We start from the raw sequence: 22842 nt of genomic DNA, 5'->3' as shown, positions 1-22842 counted from the left end.
ATCTGAATAGACTCCAGTCTGCCCCACCAAGTGAGATTTAATGGTGACCATCTCTTAATCAATTGGCTAATGCTATCTAGGACAGTGGTTCCCAACCCTGTCCTAGAGGACCACCAGGCCAATCGGGTTTTCAGGCTAGCCCTAATGAATATGCATGAGAGAGATTTGCATATAATGGAAGTAACAGGCATGCAAATCTCCTCCATGCATATTCATTAGGGCTATCCTGAAAACCCGATTGGCCTGGTGGTCCTCCAGGACAGGGTTGGGAACCACTGATCTAGGATATCTGTATTGGCAAACTCTATTGTATCTTCGATTGTGATCCCAAAGTGAATTTCCAAATATTTTAATTTATTGTGAGACCAATGAAAGTTGTACTCCTTGATGGAATTCCTCTCTGTAAATTTGTTAAGCGGCATTAGTTCTGTTTTGGAATTGTTTAATTTGTATCCAGAAACTTTGGAGTATTCTGAGATAATATCCATCAGTACTGGAAGAGATTGTGGCTTAGTATAAATCAGCATGTCATCAGCATAAGCTGATATTTTTATTTCCGTTGTACCACAAGAAATGCCAGGAATTTGAGGATTATTACAGATTAAAATCAATAATGGTTCTAATGCTATGTTGAACAATAGGGGGGACAGGGGACAACCCTGTCTGATCCCTCTGGTGGGGCAAAAAGAGGTAGATGTTATACCATTAATTTTTATCGCCGTTGATGGTGATGTATATAGTACTTTAATCATTGCTATAATCTTTTCATTAAAACCAAACCACGATAATGCCTTACACAAATAGTTCCATTCAACATGATCAAATGCTTTTTCAGCATCCAGAGCTAAGGCTAGGTAAGGTTGAGGAGAGTGTTGAACATGTTGTATAAGTGAAGCAAATACTCTAGTGTTATCACTAGCCAGCCTTTCTGCCATGAATCCATTTTGTTCTGGCCCTATAATTTTTGGTAATACTTGTTATAACCTGTTGGATAAGAGTTTAGCGTAGATTTTGGCATCAACATTTATTAACAAAAGTGGCCTATAGTTTTGCACTAATAAGGGATCTTTCCCATGCTTTGGGAGAACAATAATGCTTGCTTCTGTGAAGGTCCCCGAAACATTTCCAGTGTTAAGAAAATAACTATAAAAAGTTTGGATAGCAATGGAATAAGAATCTTCTGAAAAGCACAATAAAATTCAACAGTGAAGCCATCCAGCCCTGGCGATTTCTTTTTAGCCATGGCATTTAATGCTTTAGAGCTATCATCTGTCGTAACTAAGGCGGCAAGTAATTCATTGTCATCATGAGAGATTCGAGAGCGAGGGATGGAATCTTTTAGAAATACTTCCACTTGTTGAGTTATCAACAAGTCATAGAATTTTTTAAATTCAAAAACAACATCTTTAGGTTCCATTAGAGTATTCCCTTGCTCATTTTTAATCTCATGGATGAGAGATTTTTCTTCTTTTATTTTTAAATAATTAGCAAGCAAATGATCACTTCTGTTATTATTACTGTGGTAAGTGGCTGATTGCATAAATAACGAATTACCAGCCTGTGAACTTAGTAGTACATTATACTCTAGCCTTACATCTCTGAGCTTTTGTAGTAGCAACATATCTCCCATATTTTGTTGGTGCTCCATTTCAAGATTTTTAATGTTCTTTTCATATTCTAATAGTTTATTCATGATGGTTTTCTTTTTCTTTGCTTGGTATGCAATTATGATTCCTCGAATGTAAGCCTTACAGGCATCCCAAATAGAAGTCCAACTAATTTGGTCAGATTTGTTATTAGTGATATATTCCTTTAAAGAATCATTTATGAGGGCCACAAACTGCTCATCCTCTAATAATGCATTATTGAATCTCCAAGTGGAAGGTTTAGAGTCAATTGAAATGTCATTTAGATGTAATTCAATGGCAGCATGATCAGAGACTGATATTTCATTAATTTTTGCCACATGTGGAAATATTTTTGGTCATGTTTTTACTTAACAAGAAATAATCTAATCTATAGTACAAATTATGAGGTGGTGAATAGAATGTATATTGTGATTCATTCAGATGAGTAATCCTCCAAGTATCCACCAAATTAAGTTTATCAATCTTATTATGTAAGGAATGCCAAGCTCTTGTGGTTTTATATTTGACTTTGGATTTTCTATCAATTGATGGCTCCAATACGAAATTAAAATCACCTGCAATTATATAAGATTGTGATGAATCAGACACGACTGTGGAGAGCACTACATTGTAGAATTCTGGATCATCTATATTTGGAGCATATATATTTACAAGTGACATAACATAATCATTAATTTGTAATTGCAAAGCTATCCAACGGCCCTTATCATCCGTTTTTTGGTCAATGACCTTAACATCAGGTCTATTCCTAACAAGAATAGCTGTTCCATTCTTTCCTTTTTGTGCAGCTGATGAATAAACTGGTAGAGACCATGAAGTTTTCAACTTAAGGGATTCTGACAATGATAAATGTGTTTCTTGGAATAGGACGTCAGGCGATTTGCGTGATATATATGTTAATATCTTTTTCCTTTTAATCAGATTATTAAAACCCTTGATGTTAAGGGAAATAAGTTTCTAAGACATGCAACATGAAAGGGTAGATCTTCCATTCCACCACCTGCCCAGTGAATCAAAAGAAATCGTAGTGTCTCAGTGATAAACAAGTATGATAGTAATGAAAAGCTGAATTTACACACAACTGAAGAATAATGCCTCATCCCATTCCTGAAAAAAACTGTAGAATGGGATATAAGCATACATTCTCTTTGGGATGCGAGTAGATAAGGACAGCACAGCTGCTATCCAGCAGTCAATATGAACAGTAATGTGAATACAACACATAACAACATACTGTCTACAAATATGGCTCCTCTACATGAAATTCAGTAAGAACCTCACAATAACAGTTGACTCCTTAACTTCTTTCTCTGACCAGAATATCAGGAAGAAATCAAAATGTTATTCAGAAAAAAAAAACCAAGTTATTATTAGTATCATTGTTTTGTTTTTATTTGATTAGATTCAACCAATTCATCCCAGAAGCATGACTAACATACCCCTAAAAGCGCTGTGCATCAATTGTGAGCATGACATATATTACTTAAAAATTAATTATGTTGTGACTTCATTGTTAATACATCAGACTATTAATTCAAGTAGTTACATACATAAACGTCACCAGTATTATTAACAATTCATAAAGTTACCCCAAAGAAGAATCTACTTCTGTTATACCTGCATATGTAAAAAGAGGAAGAAAGATTATACAGCCGAGTCCAGGCATTAGTCATAACATACTTATGACTTAACTGTTAGATTTTAACATATAAACCATCGTATATCCATGTAATGTTAGAATAATTAATTGGCAATACATCTAATCAGCCCATATAATTAGACATTGAAGAAGTTGGATTAAGGGGTTAGAATGAAACATCCTAACTAATTTTAATAGTATGCCTGGCTTACATATAGAATTCATTTATATTAGCATCATTAGTAAATTGATATACCAGGAATTAATTAAAAGAAAGAGGAAAGGGGATATCTCTTGAATAGTAGTCAGCTGTGTATGTATATGGGTTTGTTACATCATAATTCCTAAAAGTATTAAAATAATATAAGCTTAATTAATGAATTAGAAGACACTACAATCATGTATTGAAGGAGGACTATAAATCATAGCCATAACATTTTCCCCACCCAATATAAGGAATAGAAAATACAGTAAGTTATATTTAACACCTGAGTAGTATTGTATAGATACAATTTGTTAATTAAAAAGGCATCTAAAGTCACTTCTTGCCATGTTGGAAAATATACCGCATACTAAATTCATCCGTTATTATAAAATGTTTGGTGATAAAATAGAACAGCACAGATCAATAGGAATGAAATAAAATAATAAACTAAATATTTAATAAGCATTAGAAAGAATTATATAAACCTATATAATATTATACAAATAAAGTCATATCAACACCAGAATCACACTCTAATATATTATTACTAGTAGCAGAATCTTGTATTGTTTCACAGCAGCATTATTTCAATAAAGTTGACGTGCACAAGGTAGAGCAATATGACGGAGTTCAAGAGTACTCGATAGAAGCGTCTCGTGTTGTCTTCAAACAAAAAGGATAAATAGCAACCATACAAGAAGCAGAAATTAAAGTATAATCCTGAGTTAAATGTTTTATAGAGGAGTTCTACTGGCCACTCACCAATCCTTCACTCCGTGCCCACAGTGGCCCGTGAAGCTGTAACATTCCCACGTGGTGAGACCCAACCATAAAACCGTACAAGACATGCCTTCAAACCTTTACAGAGAGAAAAAAAGAGCGTATAACATATGCAGTCATAAAAACTGGTGTAACTTCTTCAATTACCTCAATAAAGTGGAATAAGGAAAATTAGAATGTAACTTCTCCTTAAATCGCAAATTGATACATAGCGGAACGACACATACCCAAGATAAACAAGAAGTAGATTTCTCACACTCAGGAGTTTGAAGGAAAATGAAAGTAAGCATATCAACCAGAACTCACAAAACAATACCGATTTCATATAGATATTGATCCACAGTACTCGATTAGTTAGAAAAGCCAGGGACATTGATGTGTAAAGTCCTGAAACGTGGTCAGACATCTGGAATCAATCCATTTCATTGCAAAGGTAACAGTTCAAACCTGGTCTATACTGGAGGGCTGTAATTCTTCAAGATATTCAGTCAATGTGGTCGGCTCCGTAAAATCCTTTAGTACAATTGTTGATCGTAATATGTGTTTGTGCGGGATAAAGTAGTCCATACTTCGCATTCAACGCTTTCATTTTCGGACGGTAGGCCAGAAGTTGTTTCCTTAGTTGTGCTGTGCATCTGCTCAATTCTGGAACAAACAATATGTTGAAGCCTTCATATTTCAGCGATGATTTGTTTTTTGCTCTCATGATTTCTGGCACTTGACTGTAACTCAACAGACGCAGCACATTTGGTCTTGGATAGTGCGAATTAGTGAGCGGTTGAGATGATACTCTATGTGCTCTGTCGATTTCTAGTTCTTTAGCAAACTTGATATCCAATATTTTCGGGATAAATGCTTCCATTAATTGGATCATATCAGATCCTTCCCTGCCCTCCGGGACTCCCAAAATTCGTAAATTATTTCGACGAGATCTCAGATTAGCTTCCTCGAGGTCGCATTCCAACTGGCTGATCTTTTTAATCTGTGCCTGTAATGTTTTGATGTTTTCTTGCTGTATTAGTTGTTTTGCTTCCAGAGTCTCCATTCAGGATTGAAACAGAGCCAAATCTTTCATATCAGCGACGTCAGTTTTGATTTCGGCCATGTCTTCCTTCATTTCAGTTAAAAGTAAGCGCAAGGCCTTAAATTCCGCCATGATGTTTTCCTCTTCTTTACCGTCTTCCTTCGATTTTTTAGGCGAAACTAATTCAGACTTGTGTCTTTTTCCCACTTTTGCCATTGCCATTGTTATTATCTCAGCGCAGAAGTCTTTCTGTAGCAAAGTAATTTTATTTTAATGTGTGCATTATCGATTTATGTACAGAGACCGCCGGAGCTCAGCAACTATGCTGCCATTCCCTATGCTGCTCGCTAATGCCCCCTAAATGACCCCATGTTGAGTCGTAGCTTTGTGGTGGACATCGAGAGCTCTTCTAATCTGCTATTTAATAAAATTGTTGTTTGGACCTCTTCAGGTCTCTACCGCTTTTTTTGGAAGACCATTTTTCTACTATTCTTGACCAGTATATTGTGCCTTGAAGATATATGCACATTTGCATATATTGTACATAAGAGTACATTTCCTTCAGCTTCACAGCAGCTGTAATTTTTGAAGCTTTTGGGGGATAATTTTTTCAAGACACATAGGTACCTCGTATGTTCTTTTTGAAACCTCCCAACCTAGACAACTTGTTATCTTTCTAGATAGATCACTTACAGCAACCGGGCTTATGAAAAAATAAATAAATAAAAAAACTGCTTTATCCTGGTATGTTCATACATCACAGGAAGAGGAGTTTGGTGTTGCTGCTGCTCTTTTGGCCACTCCTGCTACTGGTGTGGCTGCACTAGCAGCTGAGAAGAAAAAGGAAGAAAAGAAGGAAAAATTATAGGAGTCAGATGAAGAGATAGGATTTGGGCTCTTGACTAAATGCTTTTATTTCTGAAATAAGTGTTTATTAATAAAAGAAAGGAAAAAAAAAAGAACACTCATTTTAAGAACATCTCTCCTCAGAAATCTTATTCTCAGAGAGGTAATCCCTTATTATACATATCCCTTCCTTGCTTTTATCAATTATGAGCTGCTAGAGTGGTACACTGTTGAAAGTGCACAGGACATTGGCATATCGACAATCCCGCCCCGACATTTGCGTGCAGGACAAATGCATGCCGCTGCTTCCACAGGTTTGATGCCTTTCTGTTTGCATTCTGAGGGGGCGTGGGGGGAGGGAACCTCCCCACTACTTAAAAGTTCTTATGCTCCTGTTGGGGGGAGGTTGGAGGGAACCCCCCAGTACACTGAAAACTCAGCTGTCTGGAGTTTTCAGTGTAGAGGGTGGGGGGGGGGGAGTTCTGCCACCCCTCACATACACCCCAGCGGGAGCATGAGGAGTTGTATGTGAAATGGGGGGTTCCCTCCCTCAGAGCGCAAAGAGGAAGGCCTGAAAGCGGCGTTAGTGGTAGAGCGCATTTGTCCCTAGCGCAAATGTCGGGGTGGGATTGTCGGTGCGCCAATTTTCAGTGCGTTTTTGATAGGTCACCACTAGAGCAGTGACCATAAGCATGCATAGGCATACTATATTTGGCAGCCACTAGCAGAGGAGTGTGGCCCTGTCTGCCATAAAAAGTGAAGAGGCTAGACGTTGCGAGTGCCGCAGCAGGTTAGGAGCTTGTGGTCCCACCTACTGAAAAAGGGATGGAGCTGGAAAATATGAACAGAATGGCTGAAGAGGAGCCTGGGCCATTTGTGGAGGATGTGATGATGTTAGTTAATGGAAGCATCATGGCAGGAGTGAAGGAGAGCCAAAGTAATTGAACCTCCCTGCCCAGGACTCAAACTACCTCCATTATTCCCAAATTGCCCTCTTTCCAGACCTCCCACCTGCATTCACTCTTCACAGCAAAACTCATTCAGCATTTCCTATACTTGCTCAATCCATTGCTATTTATAAGCCCCTCTACTCATTCACTCTCACCCCTTCCTGTTACCAAATTTCACTGACTCGCTCACTTGGCATCTCAGCCCTTCTTTCACTCACTGATTCACACATTCAGCTCATGCTACCACTCACAAAAGCCTTATCACACTTGCTTCCTCCATCCACTCACAAAGGACCTGTGTTTGTGCCAGCCTGGTTCCCCTATGAATCACTTCCGGGTCATGGGTCCAGGAAATGATTTCAAAGGGAAATCTTGATTCTGACATGAGGAGCATACTGGAGAAAAACCTTCGCACTGGTGAAGATTTAGAGGTACAGGGGGAGGAAGGGAGAGCGTGAGTGTGGATTGGGGGGCAGGAAGGAGCAGGGGCACAGAGAGAAGGGTGTGTGAGGGCACCACTGCCCCAGACACCTCCTACCCTTACTATGCCACTGCTCACAGCCTTCCTACTCCCTTCAATGCTTCTATTGCACAACCACCACCCACTCACTACTGCCTTCTATTTCTTCTTTTGTGCTATGAGCTATGCTTGAGTTATAAACCATGCACCACATTTCACCAACTAGCATCACTGCTTAGATTTATATGTCAAGTTCGACTTAGCAAGACTGCTAGAAGATTTAAGAAGTTCCTTGCACTGCTCTTTTAGGATTTCTTTTGAAAAAGCGAAGGTTCCTTTGAGCAGGTTTTGAAATAGACATCAAGGTACTGTGCTTCATACCCTGCTATGAACTGGGTTCAAATACCAGTTAGACTTGTTTCCTACATACATGAACAGCTGATAGTTTCATTCTTGAAAAGCAACCTTACAGGGCATGTGCACTCCAATTTTTCGTAGGGCACTCATCTAATTGAGACACCTCTTCGATTAAAAACCCAGACCATTAATCTGCAAAAATTATCCACCTACATGTTCCCTTTTTCCAGGCTGGCAACTGTTTACTCTTAATGGAACACCTTGAATTATTTACTATCTTTAAATATGAATGGGAACACTGAACACATTGAAATCAGTTTTCTAAATAGTCCCACAGATAAAAACAGCTTGTTTATTCTCTCAATGAGTTGATTTCAGTGTGGAATTATTGGCTCTTTTCCATTAAGCAGGATTGTAGGGGGTTGTTTTCCCCTTTTCAATCTGCTGTAAACTATTTGCAAAATATAGAAAGTGATGTATGTTATTTTCATGCTCTGCATTACCATATTACCCTATAGAAAGGACAAATTATTTACTCCAACCTTTTTATGTTTACCAACATAGAGGCAGCAAACAAAAAGAGGGAAACTGCAGCAATAATGTACAAGATGCTAAGTTCTTGATTAAAAAACAAGACTTATTTGCAATCCTTTAGACATAAAACAGTTTGTATCCAAATTATGGTTCAGTTGTGTGGAGAACTGGGACCCGACACGGTCCATATTTTGAAAACGCACTCCTTCCTCAGGGGTCCTAAAAGGTATTCAAACCTTCAGTGGAACCATAAGGATTACAACTGGAAACAAAAGCGGTCTGATGAATTGGAATGCTCGGAGGGTGAACTCCTGTGCATCACAACATTGCCCAGACAGATTACTGCCTGGCAGAAACAGGAAGTTGCATCAGAGAAGAAGCTTTGGGGCAGCCGCTTGCAACTTGTGAGAATGGCTGCCAAGTCAGGGCCCCTCTGAGACAGAAAACATTTGAGTTTGAAAAGTGTCCCGAAGGTGAGGGGAAGGAAGGGATATGACCAATGAGGGAAGAGGTTGAGTGGCTCTTCAGGTTTATTGTATGGAGGAAGATGGGAACAGACACTGGATGGAAGTGGGGGTGTGGGGAGTGAGAGAGGAGAGCAGACACTGGAAGGAAGTGGGGAGGAGAGAGAGGATAACAGATGCTGTATGGAAGTGGAGAGAAGGAAGCAGATGCTGGAAGGAAGTGGGGAGGAGAGAGAGGGGGGAGCAGATGCTACATGGAAGTGAGGAGAGGGAAGCAAATGCTGGATGGCAGTGAGGGGGAAAAGAGGGGAAAAGATGCTAAATGAAAGTGGAGAAGAGTGGGGAGCAGATCCTGAATGGAAAAGGAGACAGAGGGGGAGCAGATGCTGGATGAAAGTGCAGAGGAGAGAAGGAAAAGCAGACCCTGGAAGGAAGTGGGGAGGGAAGTGGGGAGGAGAGAGGTGAGCAGGCACTGAATGGAAGTGGAGAGAGGGGGGAGCACTGAATGGAAGTGGGGAAAGGGGGGGAGCAGAATCTAGATCAGGGGTGGGCAAACTTTTTGTGTCATGGGCCACAATGGGTTCTTAAATTTGACAGAGGGGCTGGACCCATCCCATCCCTGCGAACTTTGTTCCCATCCCGTCTCCATGAGTTCGGTCCCCGTCCTATCCCCATGAGCTCGGTCCCCGTCCCATCCCCGCAAACTATCTGATCCCATCCACACAAACCTCGAATAGTTTTATACTGAACTTATTTTATTAAAGTATAAAAAGAAACAATGTTCTGTACAATTGTCATTTTATAAATCAAAGTTCTGGTTGCTGAACAAGAGAAAGAGATGTTCAGCCGGCAGGAATATAAGAACATAAGAATTGCTGCCGCTGGGTCAGATCAGTGGTCCACCGTGCCCAGCAGTCCGCTCACGCGTCGGCCCTCTGGTCAAAGACCAGCGCCCTAACTAAGGCTAGCCCTACCTGCGTACATTCTGGTTCAGCAGGAACTTGTCTAATTTTGTCTTGAATCCCTAGAGGGTGTTTTCCCCTATGACAGACTCCGGAAGAGCGTTCCAGTTTTCTACCACTCTTTGGGCGAAGAAGAACTTCCTTACGTTCATACGGAATCTATCCCCTTTCAATTTTAGAGAGTGCCCTCTCGTTCTCCCTACCTTGGAGAGGGTGAACAACCTGTCCATATCTACTAAGTCTATTCTCTTGAATGTTTTGATCATGTCCCCTCTCAATCTCCTCTGTTCAAGGGAAAAAAGGCCGAGTTATCTTTCACTGTATGGCAACTCCTCCAGCCCCTTAACCATCTTAGTCGCTCTTCTCTGGATCTTTTCGAGTAGTACTGTGTCTGTCTTCATGTACAGCGACCAGTGCTAGACGCAGTACTCCAGGTGAGGGTGCACCATGGCCCGGTACAGCAGCATGATAACCTTCTCCGATCTGTTCGTGATCCCCTTCTTTATCATTCCTAGCATTTTGTTCGCCCTTTTCTCCGCCGCCACACATTGCATGGACAGCTTCATCAACTTGTCGATCATAACTCCCAAGTCTCTTTCCTGGGAGGCCTCTCCAAGTACCGCCCCAGATATCCTGTATTCGTGCATGAGATTTTTGTTACCTACATGCATCACTTTACACTTATCCACGGTGAACCTCATCTGCCATGTTGATGCCCATTCCTCGAGCCTGATTATGTCACGATGCAGATCTTCGCAATCCCTTTGTGTCTTCACTACTCTGAATAACTTCGTATCGTCCTCAAATTTAATCACCTCACTCATCGTACCAATGTCCAGATCATTTATATAGATGTTGAAGAGCACCAAGCCCTGCGGCACCCCACTGGTGACACTCTTCCAGTCTGAGTATTGTCCATTTATCCCCACTCTCTGTTTCCTATGCTCCAGTCAGTTTTTAATCCACGTGAGTATTTCACCCTCGATTCCACGGCCTGCAATTTTCTGAAGCAGTCGTTCATGTGGAACCTTGTCAAACGCCTTCTGAAAATCCAGATATACAATGTCGACCAGGTCACCCTTGTCTATCTGTCTGTTTACTCCCTCAAAGAAGTGCAGCAAGTTCGTCAAACACGATCTGCCTTTGCTAAAACTGTGCTGACTGATCCTCATCAGCCCATGTCCATCAAGGTGATCAATGATGCGGTCCTTTATCAGCGACTCTACCCTCTTTCATGGTACCGAGGTCAGAATCACCGGTCTATAGTTTCCCGGATCTCCCCTCGAACCTTTCTTGAAGATCGGCGTAACATTCGCCACCTTCCAGTCTTCCGGAATCTTTATCGATTTGATCAACAGATTGGCTATTAGTTGATGCAGTTCAGCTATGGTCCCTTTCAATTCCTTGGGGAGAATTCAGGGGGGAGAATTCAGGGGCCTCCTCCTTAATTTCTGCCCTGGGTCCTAGCATGTCTAAAACCAGCCCTAAATGTATGGTTATTACATACTAACAGGCTACTTGTTAAAGCATTCTGTGTTATTTTGCCTTTTTGTGCATGGTAATCCATGTGTAGGAGGGGGCATATCATGTGTATAGAATGGGCATTCCCATGTTATCTAGCTAGCGCATTAGGATTAGCGCATGCTAACTGGATAATGGAGGGTTAATGTGCAAGGCTTTAGGTTTGGATTCTATAAATGGTGCCTAGTAGCGCCTACATTGTAGGCACTGTTCGGCACGGTTGTCAATCAACTGCTAGGCACCCTAAACATAAGGAACTGCTTCATTAGGGCAGCTTTTCATTCGCCTAATGTGGCGGCACCTATGTCAGACGCCTAACGACGCCCAACTGAACTACGCCTATTCTCTGTCCATAACCATGGCTGTTTGAAATAGGCGTCATTAGGCATCCTTAGACGTGGGAGGTCGCCTCCACTTAAGTGTCGATAGGCATCCTAAGAGTTTGGCACCAAACTCTTAATTGTTTAATTAACGGGGGGGTTTTTTTGTTTTTTTTTTGATTGGCTGAAAACCAGCACAGTCAATTACCATGCTGATTAAGCCAATAAAAAAAAAGTTAGGCGGATCTTCCGAACTTAGGCGTTGCTAGATGGCTGCAATTAGGATGCCTAGCGGAGCCTAATGTAAGTGCCATTTATAGAATCTGAGCCTTAGTGTCTTCTAAATAGGTGATAAGCAGTAGCATGATAAGAAAGGTGGATCATCCCTGGTGCCATTTTGGTGGGGGCATTGGCACCTCTCTGCTCTCCCACGCCACACTCTCGCCCTCCTTTCCTTGCCCCCCGTACCTCTTTAAATGTTCACCAGCACAAGCTTGCTGCTCAAGTCTGGCCTGGCTCCCCTCTACAATCATTTCCAGGTTACGGGGCCAGGAAGTGATATCGGAGAGAAAGCCAACACCGGTATGAGCAACAGACCACAGAAACTGCTCATGTTGGCGAAGATTTAGAGGTATGGGGGGAAGGGATGGCAAGAGTGTAGCTTGGGGCAGGGAAGGAGGGAGAGGGCGGAAGGAGGGGGGTGGAAGGAGGGGGAGGAGGGCGCCTTCTATCCTCACTCCGCCACTGGTGGTAAGTGCTTTTCTGTTAATTTCTTCCAGATTCCACACTATGGCAATTTAGAAAAGTGCTTAAACACACTTTCTCCAACTTATGAGTCTTAGTATGGCAGCTTATTAGTCTTATTTGTTTTTATCTTTTGCTGTTGTAAACTGCTTTGTCAATAGTTGTTTGAGTAATATCGATGTATGTTTTATTATAGGGCCTCTTTTACAAAGCCACAGTAGCACAGCTGTTGCAGTAAATGCCCCAAAGTCCATTGAATTCCTGTGGGCTTCGGTGCATTTACTGTAGAAGCATAGCTACTGTGACATTGTAAAAGACCCCCAATGTTAGCTGACTAAGTGAAAGGCAGGATATACATATCTGCTATAATAAAACCCTTAGCGAACATGCGCACTTCAAACTCGTGATCTGTGGTGTTGTGCCTGCGCATGCACAGTGCCTGCTTCAGCTGATTTCCTGCCCCAATCTCCGACGCCGATTCACTTCCTACCTTCTGACTAGCTGCCGCTGCCGAGATGCCTCTTCTTCTCACCCCTGGACCAGCAGCGGCAGCAGCCTCAGTTTCAACAAGCAGCCACAGGCCATTTGCTAGGCTGGCCTACTTCGATAATGTGATCTGAGCCGGCCTAGCAAAAGCCATGAGGCTACCCGTCTTAGAGGATGCTGGACAGGGGGAGCAGGTAAGGGAGAAGGGGTACTGCTGGACAGGGGGAGCAAGGAAGGGGTGCTGCTGGACAGGGGGGAAGTAAAAGGAAGGGAGAAGGGCTACTGCTGGACAGGAGGAGCAGGGAAGGGGAGCTGATGGACAGGGGAAACAGGGAAGGGGTACTGCTGGACACGGGGAGGTAAAAGGAAGGAAGAGAGACAAAAATCAAGACACACATAAAGAAAGAAAGGAGGCAGGGAGAGAGAAAGAAAGACAGACATACAGAAAGAAAGAAGCAAACAAACAAATGCCTAAGTCTACACATCTATTCTAACACTCGTTAATGTAATGGGCTAAAAAACTAGTTTTTAAATAAAGAAATACAATGTGCTAATGAAAACAGTAAAACAAACAGACTAACAGGACTTGCAGTAAAAAGACAGCAAAAGCAAACAAAAACAATACTGCAAGAAAATGTACACGGTACAGGAGTTTATTAGAGTCACAATAGCAAAAAATATAAAAGTAAAATGCATAGACTGCATAAAAAGTATATCTCTAAAACAACTGGTCCTAATATTCCTGTGGACTGGACCTCAGGGGTCCCTATTGGTGGTTCACAGAAAACCAAAATGGATAGGGTAAACAAAATCGATGGTGAACAGGCATGGGACGCTCCTGTACATCGCAGGTCGCAGCAGTTCGAGGGTGGGGCGATCGCGATAGGGGAGATGAGCCATCTCTCCTGCCGCAATTGTTGCGGGGGGGGGGGGGGGTTGTGTGTGTGTGAAATCTGTATCTGGTGTTGTTTTTGACGGACGCTGGTTACAGAATCCAGCTTTTAGGATTAGGACTGGCCCCTCCTTCGCCTAAAAGGTCTTGTTTTGGGCGTTTGGGACTTAGGCTATTTTTTGGTTGATAATGTGTTGTAAGTTTAGATGTAGTGATCTGGGCGTTTAAACTGCTGATTGTAGAGGTAGGCCATTCTAAAAAAAAAAAAAAAACCCACCTCATTTTGGATGTTTTTTTTGAGAATGGACATTTTCCCTGCTGCTACTTTCAGTGTTTAGGGCCTTAGGCCAAAAAGGGACTTAGACTTTTTTTTATTATTATTATGTCCCTCCATATCTGTTTCTCATTCACTCTGTAGTCCCTACCCTCTCTACCTCTTCATCCCTTCATAAGCAGCATAAATTGAACCACCCTGTGTCCTACATGTCTGTCACAATTAGATTGTAAGCTCTTTCAAGAAGGGACTGTCACATAGATGTTTAATGTACAGCATTGTGTGCATCTAGTAGCACTATCGAAATATAGAAACATAGAGTATGACGGCAGAAACGGGCTGACGGCCCATCAAGTCTGCCCACTCAAGAACCCTCCCTCCTCGAGAAACCGTTTTTTAAGCATTCCTCTGGAGCGACCCCACCTGACGGTCCCATTGTCCCTTGAAGTCGAGCATTGTACTGGCCTCAACTACATGGCGTGGAAGACCATTCCATTTATCAATTACCCTTTCGGTGAAGAAGTATTTCCTGGTGTCCCCATGACATCTTCCCCCTGAGTTTTAGCGGGTGCCCTCTTGTCGCCATGGGACCTGTAAGATAAAAGATTTCTTCTTCCACTTCAATGCAGCCCGTGATGTATTTGAATGTTTCTATCATGTCTCCCCTTTCTCTGTGCTCTTCAAGAGAATATAAGCGTAGTCTGTTCAGACGTTCTTCATATGGGAGATTTTTGAGTCCTGAGACCATCCTAGTGGCCATTCGCTGAATCTACTCCATTCTCTTCACATTCTTTTGATAATGTGGCCTCCAAAACTGAACATAGTACTCCAGGTGAGGTCTCAACATGGATCTGTATAATGGTAGTATAATTTCAGGCTTTCGGCTGATAAAGCTTCTTCTAATGCATCCCAGCATTTGTCTAGCCTTTGCTGAAGCTTTCTCTACCTGATTAGCAACTTCATATCTTCCCGGATGATTACTCCCAAGTCCCGTTCTGCTGAAGTTCTTGTTAGGTTTTCACCATTCAGGGTGTACGTTCTGCATGGGTTTCCGCTAACAAGGTGCATTACCTTACATTTCTTGGCATTAAAATTCAGCTGCCAAGTACTGGACCACTGTTCTAGTAAAAGCAGGTCCTGTTCCATCGTGTCGGGCATGGTTGCCCTAGAGGAAAGGAGGGACAGGGGAGATATGATTCAGACATTTAAATACTTGAAGGGTATTAATGTAGAACAAAATCTTTTCCAGAGAAAGGCAAATGGTAAAACCAGAGGACTTAATTTGAGGTTGAGGGGTGGTACATTCAAGAACAATGTTAGGAAATTCTACTTTACGGAGAGGGTGGTGGATGCCTGGAATGCGCTCCCGAGAGAGGTGGTGGAGAGGAAAACAGTGACTGAATTCAAAGAAACGTAGGATGAACACAGAGGATCTAGAATCAGAAAATAATATTAAATATTGAACTAAGGCCAGTACTGGGCAGACTTGAATGGTCTGTATATGGCTGTTTGGGGGAGAATGGGCTGGGGAGGGCTTCAATGGCTGGGAGGGTTTAGATGGGATGGAGTAGGTTTTAACGGAGATTTCGGCAGTTGGAACCCAAGCACGGTATTGGGTAGAGCTTTGGATTCTTGCCCAGAAATAGCTAAGAAGAAAAAATTAAAAAAATTTAAATTGAATCAGGTTGGGCAGGCTGGATGGACCATTCGGGTCTTTATCTGCCATCATCTACTATGTTACTATGTTAAAGAGTAGTAGTTAACTTTTTTTAGCAAACTTTTCAAACCACCCTCATATAGTAACCTATGGTACATTTATGCGTATAAGTGCTTTGAAAGTGAGCCTCTAAATCTCATAAAATATGTGGAGAAGTTGTAAAGGGTATGGAGAAAAGCTGAAAAATGATAAAGACGGTGGAATAGCTACTTTTTTAGGCTAATCAAGTTAAGGTTCTTCATCTTGAACAAGTGAAGACTGAGTGGGAATATGATAGAGATGATAAATTACGAGTGGGCTGAGATAGGTTAATAGAGAATATTTATTTACTGAGAACGGGCTACTGGGCTTGATGGGCCATTGGTCTGACCCAGTAAGGCTATTCTTATGTTCTTATGTTCACTTCAAATAATACTAGGAGACACTCCATGAAAATAACAGGTAGCAGATGTACAACAAACTGGAGGGCTCCTTTTATCAAACTGCAGTAGAGCTATTTTTGTTCAACGATTTTTATTGATATACTGTGGGCCGGCAAGGCAAATGCTACGACACTCATTCAATTCCCATGAGCGTTGGAGCATTTACCTTGCCAGCCCATGGTAAATAAAAGGAGCTCTTAATAACTGAGTTCTGAAATTTGTTGCTGGAGGGTGTTATCAAGGCATCTAGACCAAATAAGGGAGTGTGTGGCACAGTGGTTAGAGCTACAACCTCAGCACCCTGAGGTTGTGGGTTCAAATCCCATGCTGCTCCTTGTGACCCTGAGCAAGTCACTTAATCCACCATTGCCCCAGGTATATTAGATAGAGTGTGAGCCCACCAGGACAAATAGGGAAATATGCTTGAGTACCTGAATGTAATCCAGTTAGACTACAAGTGGTATATAAATACTAAAATAAATAAATGAATAGTTTTAAAGGTGGTTAGATAAAAAATAATTTTACTCCCCCCTCCAATAAATGCCATATTGTGTCAAACAAAAGATCTATTAAGGCCAGCATCCTGTCTCCTCCAACAGTGGCCAATCCAGGTCACAAGTACCCAGTATCATTACAGAATTCAAGATTTACACCTGTTTCCCCCACCCCTCCCCCTTTTACAAAACTGCGCAAGAGGTTTTTAGCGCCAGCCAGTGTGCTGAATGCTCTGCGTTGCTCCAACACATGAGAACTCTATGACTGTCAGAGTAGCACAGAGAATTCAGCACGCCAGCCGGCGTTAAAAACCTTTTATGCGGTTTTGTAAAAGGGGGGGTAATTTGCTTTAACTCCTCATATGCAAGCCAAGCACAGATCCTGGTGCTATGCCCATTATAGAATACTGCTCGGAACCAACTTTTTGACACAAAAATTTGAGCACCATTTATAGAACTCTTCCCCTGAGTGCGAAAAGGCTTTCTTTGATTTATTTTAAAAGCACTGCTTAATTTTTATGCAGTGTAAATTTTGAATAGGTAAATAGCTGTTTCCTATTTACACATTCCATTCCACTCATGATTTTAAAGACCTCACATCTCGTAGCCTATCTCCTTTATCACTGTAGTCACTTTTCATTTTACCTTTTCTAATTCTACTTTATATTTTTTGGAGATAAGGGGGGCAACAAAACTGCACACAATACTCAAGATGTGGTCACACCAAAGATCAATACAGAGTCATTATAAGAGCCATTGTTTTGAATTCCATTCCATTCCTAAGAATACCAACCATTCTATTTGGGTTTTCTGACCACTCCCAGGCAATGAATTGAGGATTGCAAAGTATTGTCCACCATGACACCAGGATCTTTATCTCTGTACATTCAATTAGACTAACACAGCATCCACAATATTTAATCCATAACCTCTGCCTCAGAATAAATCAAGTGAGAGAACAGCAAAAGAAAACGGGCCAGGTATAAGATAAATCAGAATACAGTTGAACAGATGGAATTTTTTTCCGTTTCCTTTGTTTGGCTCCATTTTGCCAGCATATTCCATGCCCCCATCACAGGTTTACCCTCTCTCCTTTGTGCCTCTCCATTTTATTAGCACACGCCTGCCTCTTCCACTCCTACCCCCTGATATCAGAGGTGCCACACCACTCACCCTTAAAATTCCATCAAATGAATGCTCTGCAACAGTGTGAACTTTGTAATGTTACCTTGCACTCCTTTTATTTTTGTTCTTTTTCCCTGTCTCTTTTCATGCCTCTCCATCTGCCCATATAGCTACACATCCAAATACAGTGATACCTTGGAATCAGAACTTAATCCGTTCCAGAACCCTGTTCGAGTTCCAAAACGTTCAAATTCCAAGACAATTTTTCCCATTGAAAATAATAGAAACGGGATTAATTCGTTCCTTGGTCCCACAAACTCAAATTTTCAAATAATTTTAATCCTAAATATACTGGATTTTTTTTGTAATTCAGAACACTCTCAAACACAGTACAGTAAAAGAAAGGTAAAGTGAACCTTGATAACGAATGAGTCCAAAGCTCCAGCCACCATCCAGCATCTTTCACTCATAAACTCGCCTCCTCCTGCGTATTATCGCACCTGACACAACTTCTTCCCTTTCTAGTGGCTGCCCCCGCAACTCGCCTCCTCCTGCATATGTACGCACCTGTTTCCGGCAGAAGTGAATGCGGCTCAGAAAGAAGTCGTGTCAGAGGGGGCAGGGCGCCGGTGGAGGCTGACTTCAGACAAGAGCATGAAAGTAGGATGGAAGGAGTTTGAGTGAGTGGTACCGTATCACGGAAGTGGGGGATATAACATCGGGCTGGAGAGGGTGGAAGAGATGGCAGGGATCACAGGGGAAGGAACGGGAACGGTCCCTGAATGCATGTGAAGAGGGGTGCTTGGCAAGTTAAATTTTCCAGTCTTTTTTTCCTCATTGTCCGGGGCGTACGTTTGAATTCCAAAACAGCGTTCGGATTCCGGGGCAAAATTTGCTCTAAAAATTAGTTCTGATTCCAAGTTGTTTGAGTTCTGGGGCGTTTGGATTCCAAGGTACCACTGTATTCCAGGTGAACTAAGTTCACCTATAAAGTGCTGCCCCTCCATGGAATGGTAGTAGCAACAACTGGGCCAAAGGAGCACACCAAAAGGAACTGCTCCTGCTTCTTTGGCTTGAACCTTTGGCACACAACAAAGAAATACACCAGGACCCTTTGATGTAATGTCTCTCAAATGGTGTGGATGTGCCACGAAAGATTCCAGATTTTCACTTTATTTTTTAAATTTCCCTTCATAAGTAGAATAGATGTCACGTACATCATGTTTGCAAAAGTCTGTTAATGTTATGAGCGTCAGTGGGCGTAAGGATACAACTGCCCAGACAAGCATCATTGGTCCTTGAAAAATAACAGCAATTTATACTTCTCCCTCTGTATTTGCGGTTTCCGTATCTGCGGATTCGCTTTTATTTGCGATTTTTCAGCTGCTGACTCCACCCCCCCAAATATTACATCATCACTAAAGTTCTTTTTCCTTTTACTGTACTGATAAAAGAGTTTATCACTTCCATTCACTCTGAAATCGCTGCTTCCATGCTTTCTCCCACAGTTTAGCTGCTTCCATGCTTCCCAGTGTGCACTGAGAAAAACGCTGCTTTCCAGCATCCATAGTGAAAAAGGCTTCTTCCCAGCATGCTTGCCTAATCCAAGCCCAGAAATCGCTGCTTGCCTAATCCAATAGTAGTAATAGTGGCTTATTAGGAGTTCTTTGAGAGTTTATCTGTATTTTGACACCACAGATACTATTAGTACCATTTCTGGTAGAATCGAACATGTAGGCTTGTGTCATTTAGGAGTCATTAGTGCACAAAACGGCACAAAACTTGAGTGGAGGATATGTAACAAGCCCAAGGAGAACATAAGAAGTGCCTCTGCTGGGTCAGACCAGAGGTCCATCACGCACAGCAGTCCACTCACACGGCGGCCCATCAGGTCCAGGACCTGCATAGTAATCCTCTATCTATACCCTTTAATCCCCTTTTCCTTCAGGAAATCATCCAATCCCTTCTTGAAACCCAGTAGCATACTCTGTCGTATCACACCCTCTGGAAGCGCATTCCAGGTGTCCACCACCCTTTGGGTGAAGAAGAACTTCCTAGCATTGGTTCTGAATCTATCCCCTCTCAATTTTTCCGAATGCGTTCTTCTTCTTGTAGTTTTCGAAAGTTTGCAAAAATCTGTCCCTCTCCACTTTCTCCATGCCCTTCATGATATTGTAAGTCTCTATCATGTCCCCTCTAAGCCTCCGCTTCTCCAGGAAAAAGAGGCCCAGTTTCTCTAATCTTTCAGCATATGAAAGGTTTTCCAGACCCTTTATCAGTCGCGTCGCTCTCCTCTGAGAGGAGTGGTATTTCCTAGCATTTATTCAATAAACACCTATTTTAGAGGCTCTTTTACTAAAGCTTAGTGTGCGCTAAACGGAATTAGCAAGCGCTCAATGCTAACATGCCCACAGGTATAAAATGGGCTTCTTAGCTTTTTTAGTGTTTACTACCCCAAACAAATAACCTTACCCATTTCTCACTCTTTTTGAAAATGACCAATTATTATTATTTTTTTTTTTTTGTAAGTTCTTGTTGTAATACGTCTTGGATAATTCTTTTGTAATCCGCCTTGAACTGCAAGGTAATGGAGGAATAGAAATCCCTAATGTAATGTAATGTAATGTAATGTACTAAGACTGCGATTCTATAAATGGTGCCATTGCTGGCGGCCACCATAAAAATGGCCACCGATCATATGTCAATTATGCGAAGGCACTGTATATAGAATTGCAGCTTTTGAAAAGGAAGGCACTAGAAATGTAGACCAGGGTTTCCGGCACCTACCTTTTAGGTGAATCACGCCTACGGAGGCACTAATCATCATAAAGCGCCTCTGTAGGAGCGATGCAGGCACCATTTTTAAGGCACCTACATTTTTCCTTTTAAATGGCATTTTCAACAAGTTAGGCGCCATTTATAGAATATGGACCTAATTCGGTTAACGCGCACTAAGGGGAAGATTCTCAAAACCCACTTTGGTCGCTAAACTGGTTCTAGCCAGTTTAGCGTGGAAGTATTCAACCAGCCAATTCTCAAAAGGACTTCCTGGCAGATTCTGACTCTGCCATGAAAATGTACTACAACAAGGTCATTAATATTTAAAAGAGCACTCCAGGTGATTCTTCATTATCGCTGGCTGATTCCCTAACCTCTCTGTCCTACATTTGTGAGCAACATTTTCCAGCAGATCTGGGTGCTGATTGGCTCAGGCATTGATAGGAAAATAAGGCTTGACAGCTCAGACCTGGCAGAATATTTTGCCTCCTCCCCCCAGCATCCCCAGTGGGATGGATGCCCACTCCCTCCCACTGCTTCCATCAAGCAAACCTCACCCCCAACAGTCCCCCAATAGCAAGAGATATGCCCACTCCTTTCCACCACTGTTGTCAGGCAAACCTCCCCCCCCCCCTAGTAGCAGGAGGGATGCCCACTCCTTCCCACTGCTGCTGTCGTGCCCCTGATAACCACACCATACCTCTGGCAACTCCCCATCTAACCTACCGTGTTCACAATGGTCAGCCAGAGGGATGTTTAATCCCTCAGGCCAGCAGGCCCCCCTTTTCAAAATGGCGGGTTTTCCCTTCCCTGGTGCATCTTGGGAAGCACAAGGAGGGCCTAAGGCTCTGATTGGCCCAGGTTGCTTAAGGCCTCTCCTATGGGGGCAACCTATTGGCCCAGGGGCTTAAGGCTCCTCCTATGGGGGCAACCTGGGCCAATCAGAGCCTTAGGCCCTTTCCTGATGCATCCGGTGAGGGACCTAAGACTCTGATTAACCCAGACACCTAAGACCCTTTCCATAGGAGGGACCTTAACCAACCTGGGCCAATCAGGCCCCTCTCTGGCGTATCTCAGGATCCACTGGGGAGGGGATGTCCTGCAATTTTGAGGAGGTGGGGGCTGCTGGCCAGAGGGATTAGGCATCCCTCCGGCCAGCCATCATGAATAAGGTGGAGGGGGGGGCAGGGGGTCATCGAGGGCACAGCAGCAGTGGTGGGGGGGGGTTTGGGTGGGTTGCTTTGCGGCAGCAGCAGAACGGAGATGCATCCTTGTTGCTGATCTTTGATTTGAGGTCTTGTTTTTTTATTTGGAGGTTTATTTTGCACATATGCTGATTGCTATCACCAGCGATCAGCACATGCAAATTTAGTGACACTCCCCAAACTTAATTTGCATGCGTGCTTTTTTAAGAATGTCTCACCTTTTTGAAATCATTACAATAACAGCCACAACAGCGGCTCATCAGATTTTACTGCAAACATTTGAGAATCTTCCCATAATTGTTAAGAAAAAGTCCCCTTCATATTTTGCTTTGTTTTATGCATTGGGGTATTTTATCAATTTTTATCACTTATGACCTAAAATAAGAAGACCTATTTAAAATACACACTGCTTTTCTGATTTTACTTCAACACAGTTTATAATAAAATCCCAATATGCAAAGTAGTATTAACCTATTAAAATTGTATTCTGCACATGGGTAATTGAAACAAAGAACCACTAAAATATACCAAAGCCATTATCTAACCATAGCTGCTGATACACAATGGCCTCTATTGTAAACGCATCTTCACATGTGAATCGCAATATTTACACTTGTAAATAGATTTCAGAAAGCTGCTATTAACATGTGGAGACCCTCATCATACAGAGATTTTAAGGGGGCAGAATGTGAGTTGGGGAAAAATCTACACATGCAATTCCCCATTTCACAAAGGGAATATATATATATATATGGGAAAAATATCCCTGTCAGGTCTACATCAGCTGGGAGTCATGCACAAAACAAATTGCTCAATTTTGCTACAGTTTTACATGAGGGATTAAGAGAATCATTCTCCTTAATCCTGTGGAGGGGCATAATCAAAAGAAATGTCTAAGTCCCCTTTTGGCCTAAGTCCCTAGACGCAGAAAGTAGTCAGCAGGGAAATGTCTATTCTCAAAAAAAAGTCCAAAATGAGGATGTTTTTTGAGAAT

At 42.1% G+C, this 22842-nt stretch overlaps 1 protein-coding gene across 4 annotated transcripts in view; it reads right to left on the bottom strand.

Moving 5' to 3' along the window:
• PDE7B (phosphodiesterase 7B) overlaps positions 1 to 22842 on the bottom strand; it is a 500590-nt gene that overhangs the window by 372423 nt on the left and 105325 nt on the right. For 2 of the 4 annotated variants that reach the window (XM_033938168.1, XM_033938171.1), the window contains exon 1: positions 4256 to 4351. The exons of the other annotated variants lie outside the window; for them this stretch is intronic. In XM_033938168.1, the coding sequence (XP_033794059.1) occupies positions 4256 to 4324 (69 nt within the window). In that variant the 5' untranslated portion in view covers positions 4325 to 4351. Of the gene's footprint in view, positions 1 to 4255; positions 4352 to 22842 lie in introns of those variants that run through there. 4 annotated transcript variants of the gene reach the window in all.

The sequence above is a fragment of the Geotrypetes seraphini genome, chromosome 3 (assembly GCF_902459505.1).
Source record: "Geotrypetes seraphini chromosome 3, aGeoSer1.1, whole genome shotgun sequence".
NCBI lineage: Eukaryota > Metazoa > Chordata > Amphibia > Gymnophiona > Dermophiidae > Geotrypetes > Geotrypetes seraphini.
This window is presented reverse-complemented; position numbering and strand designations above follow the sequence as displayed.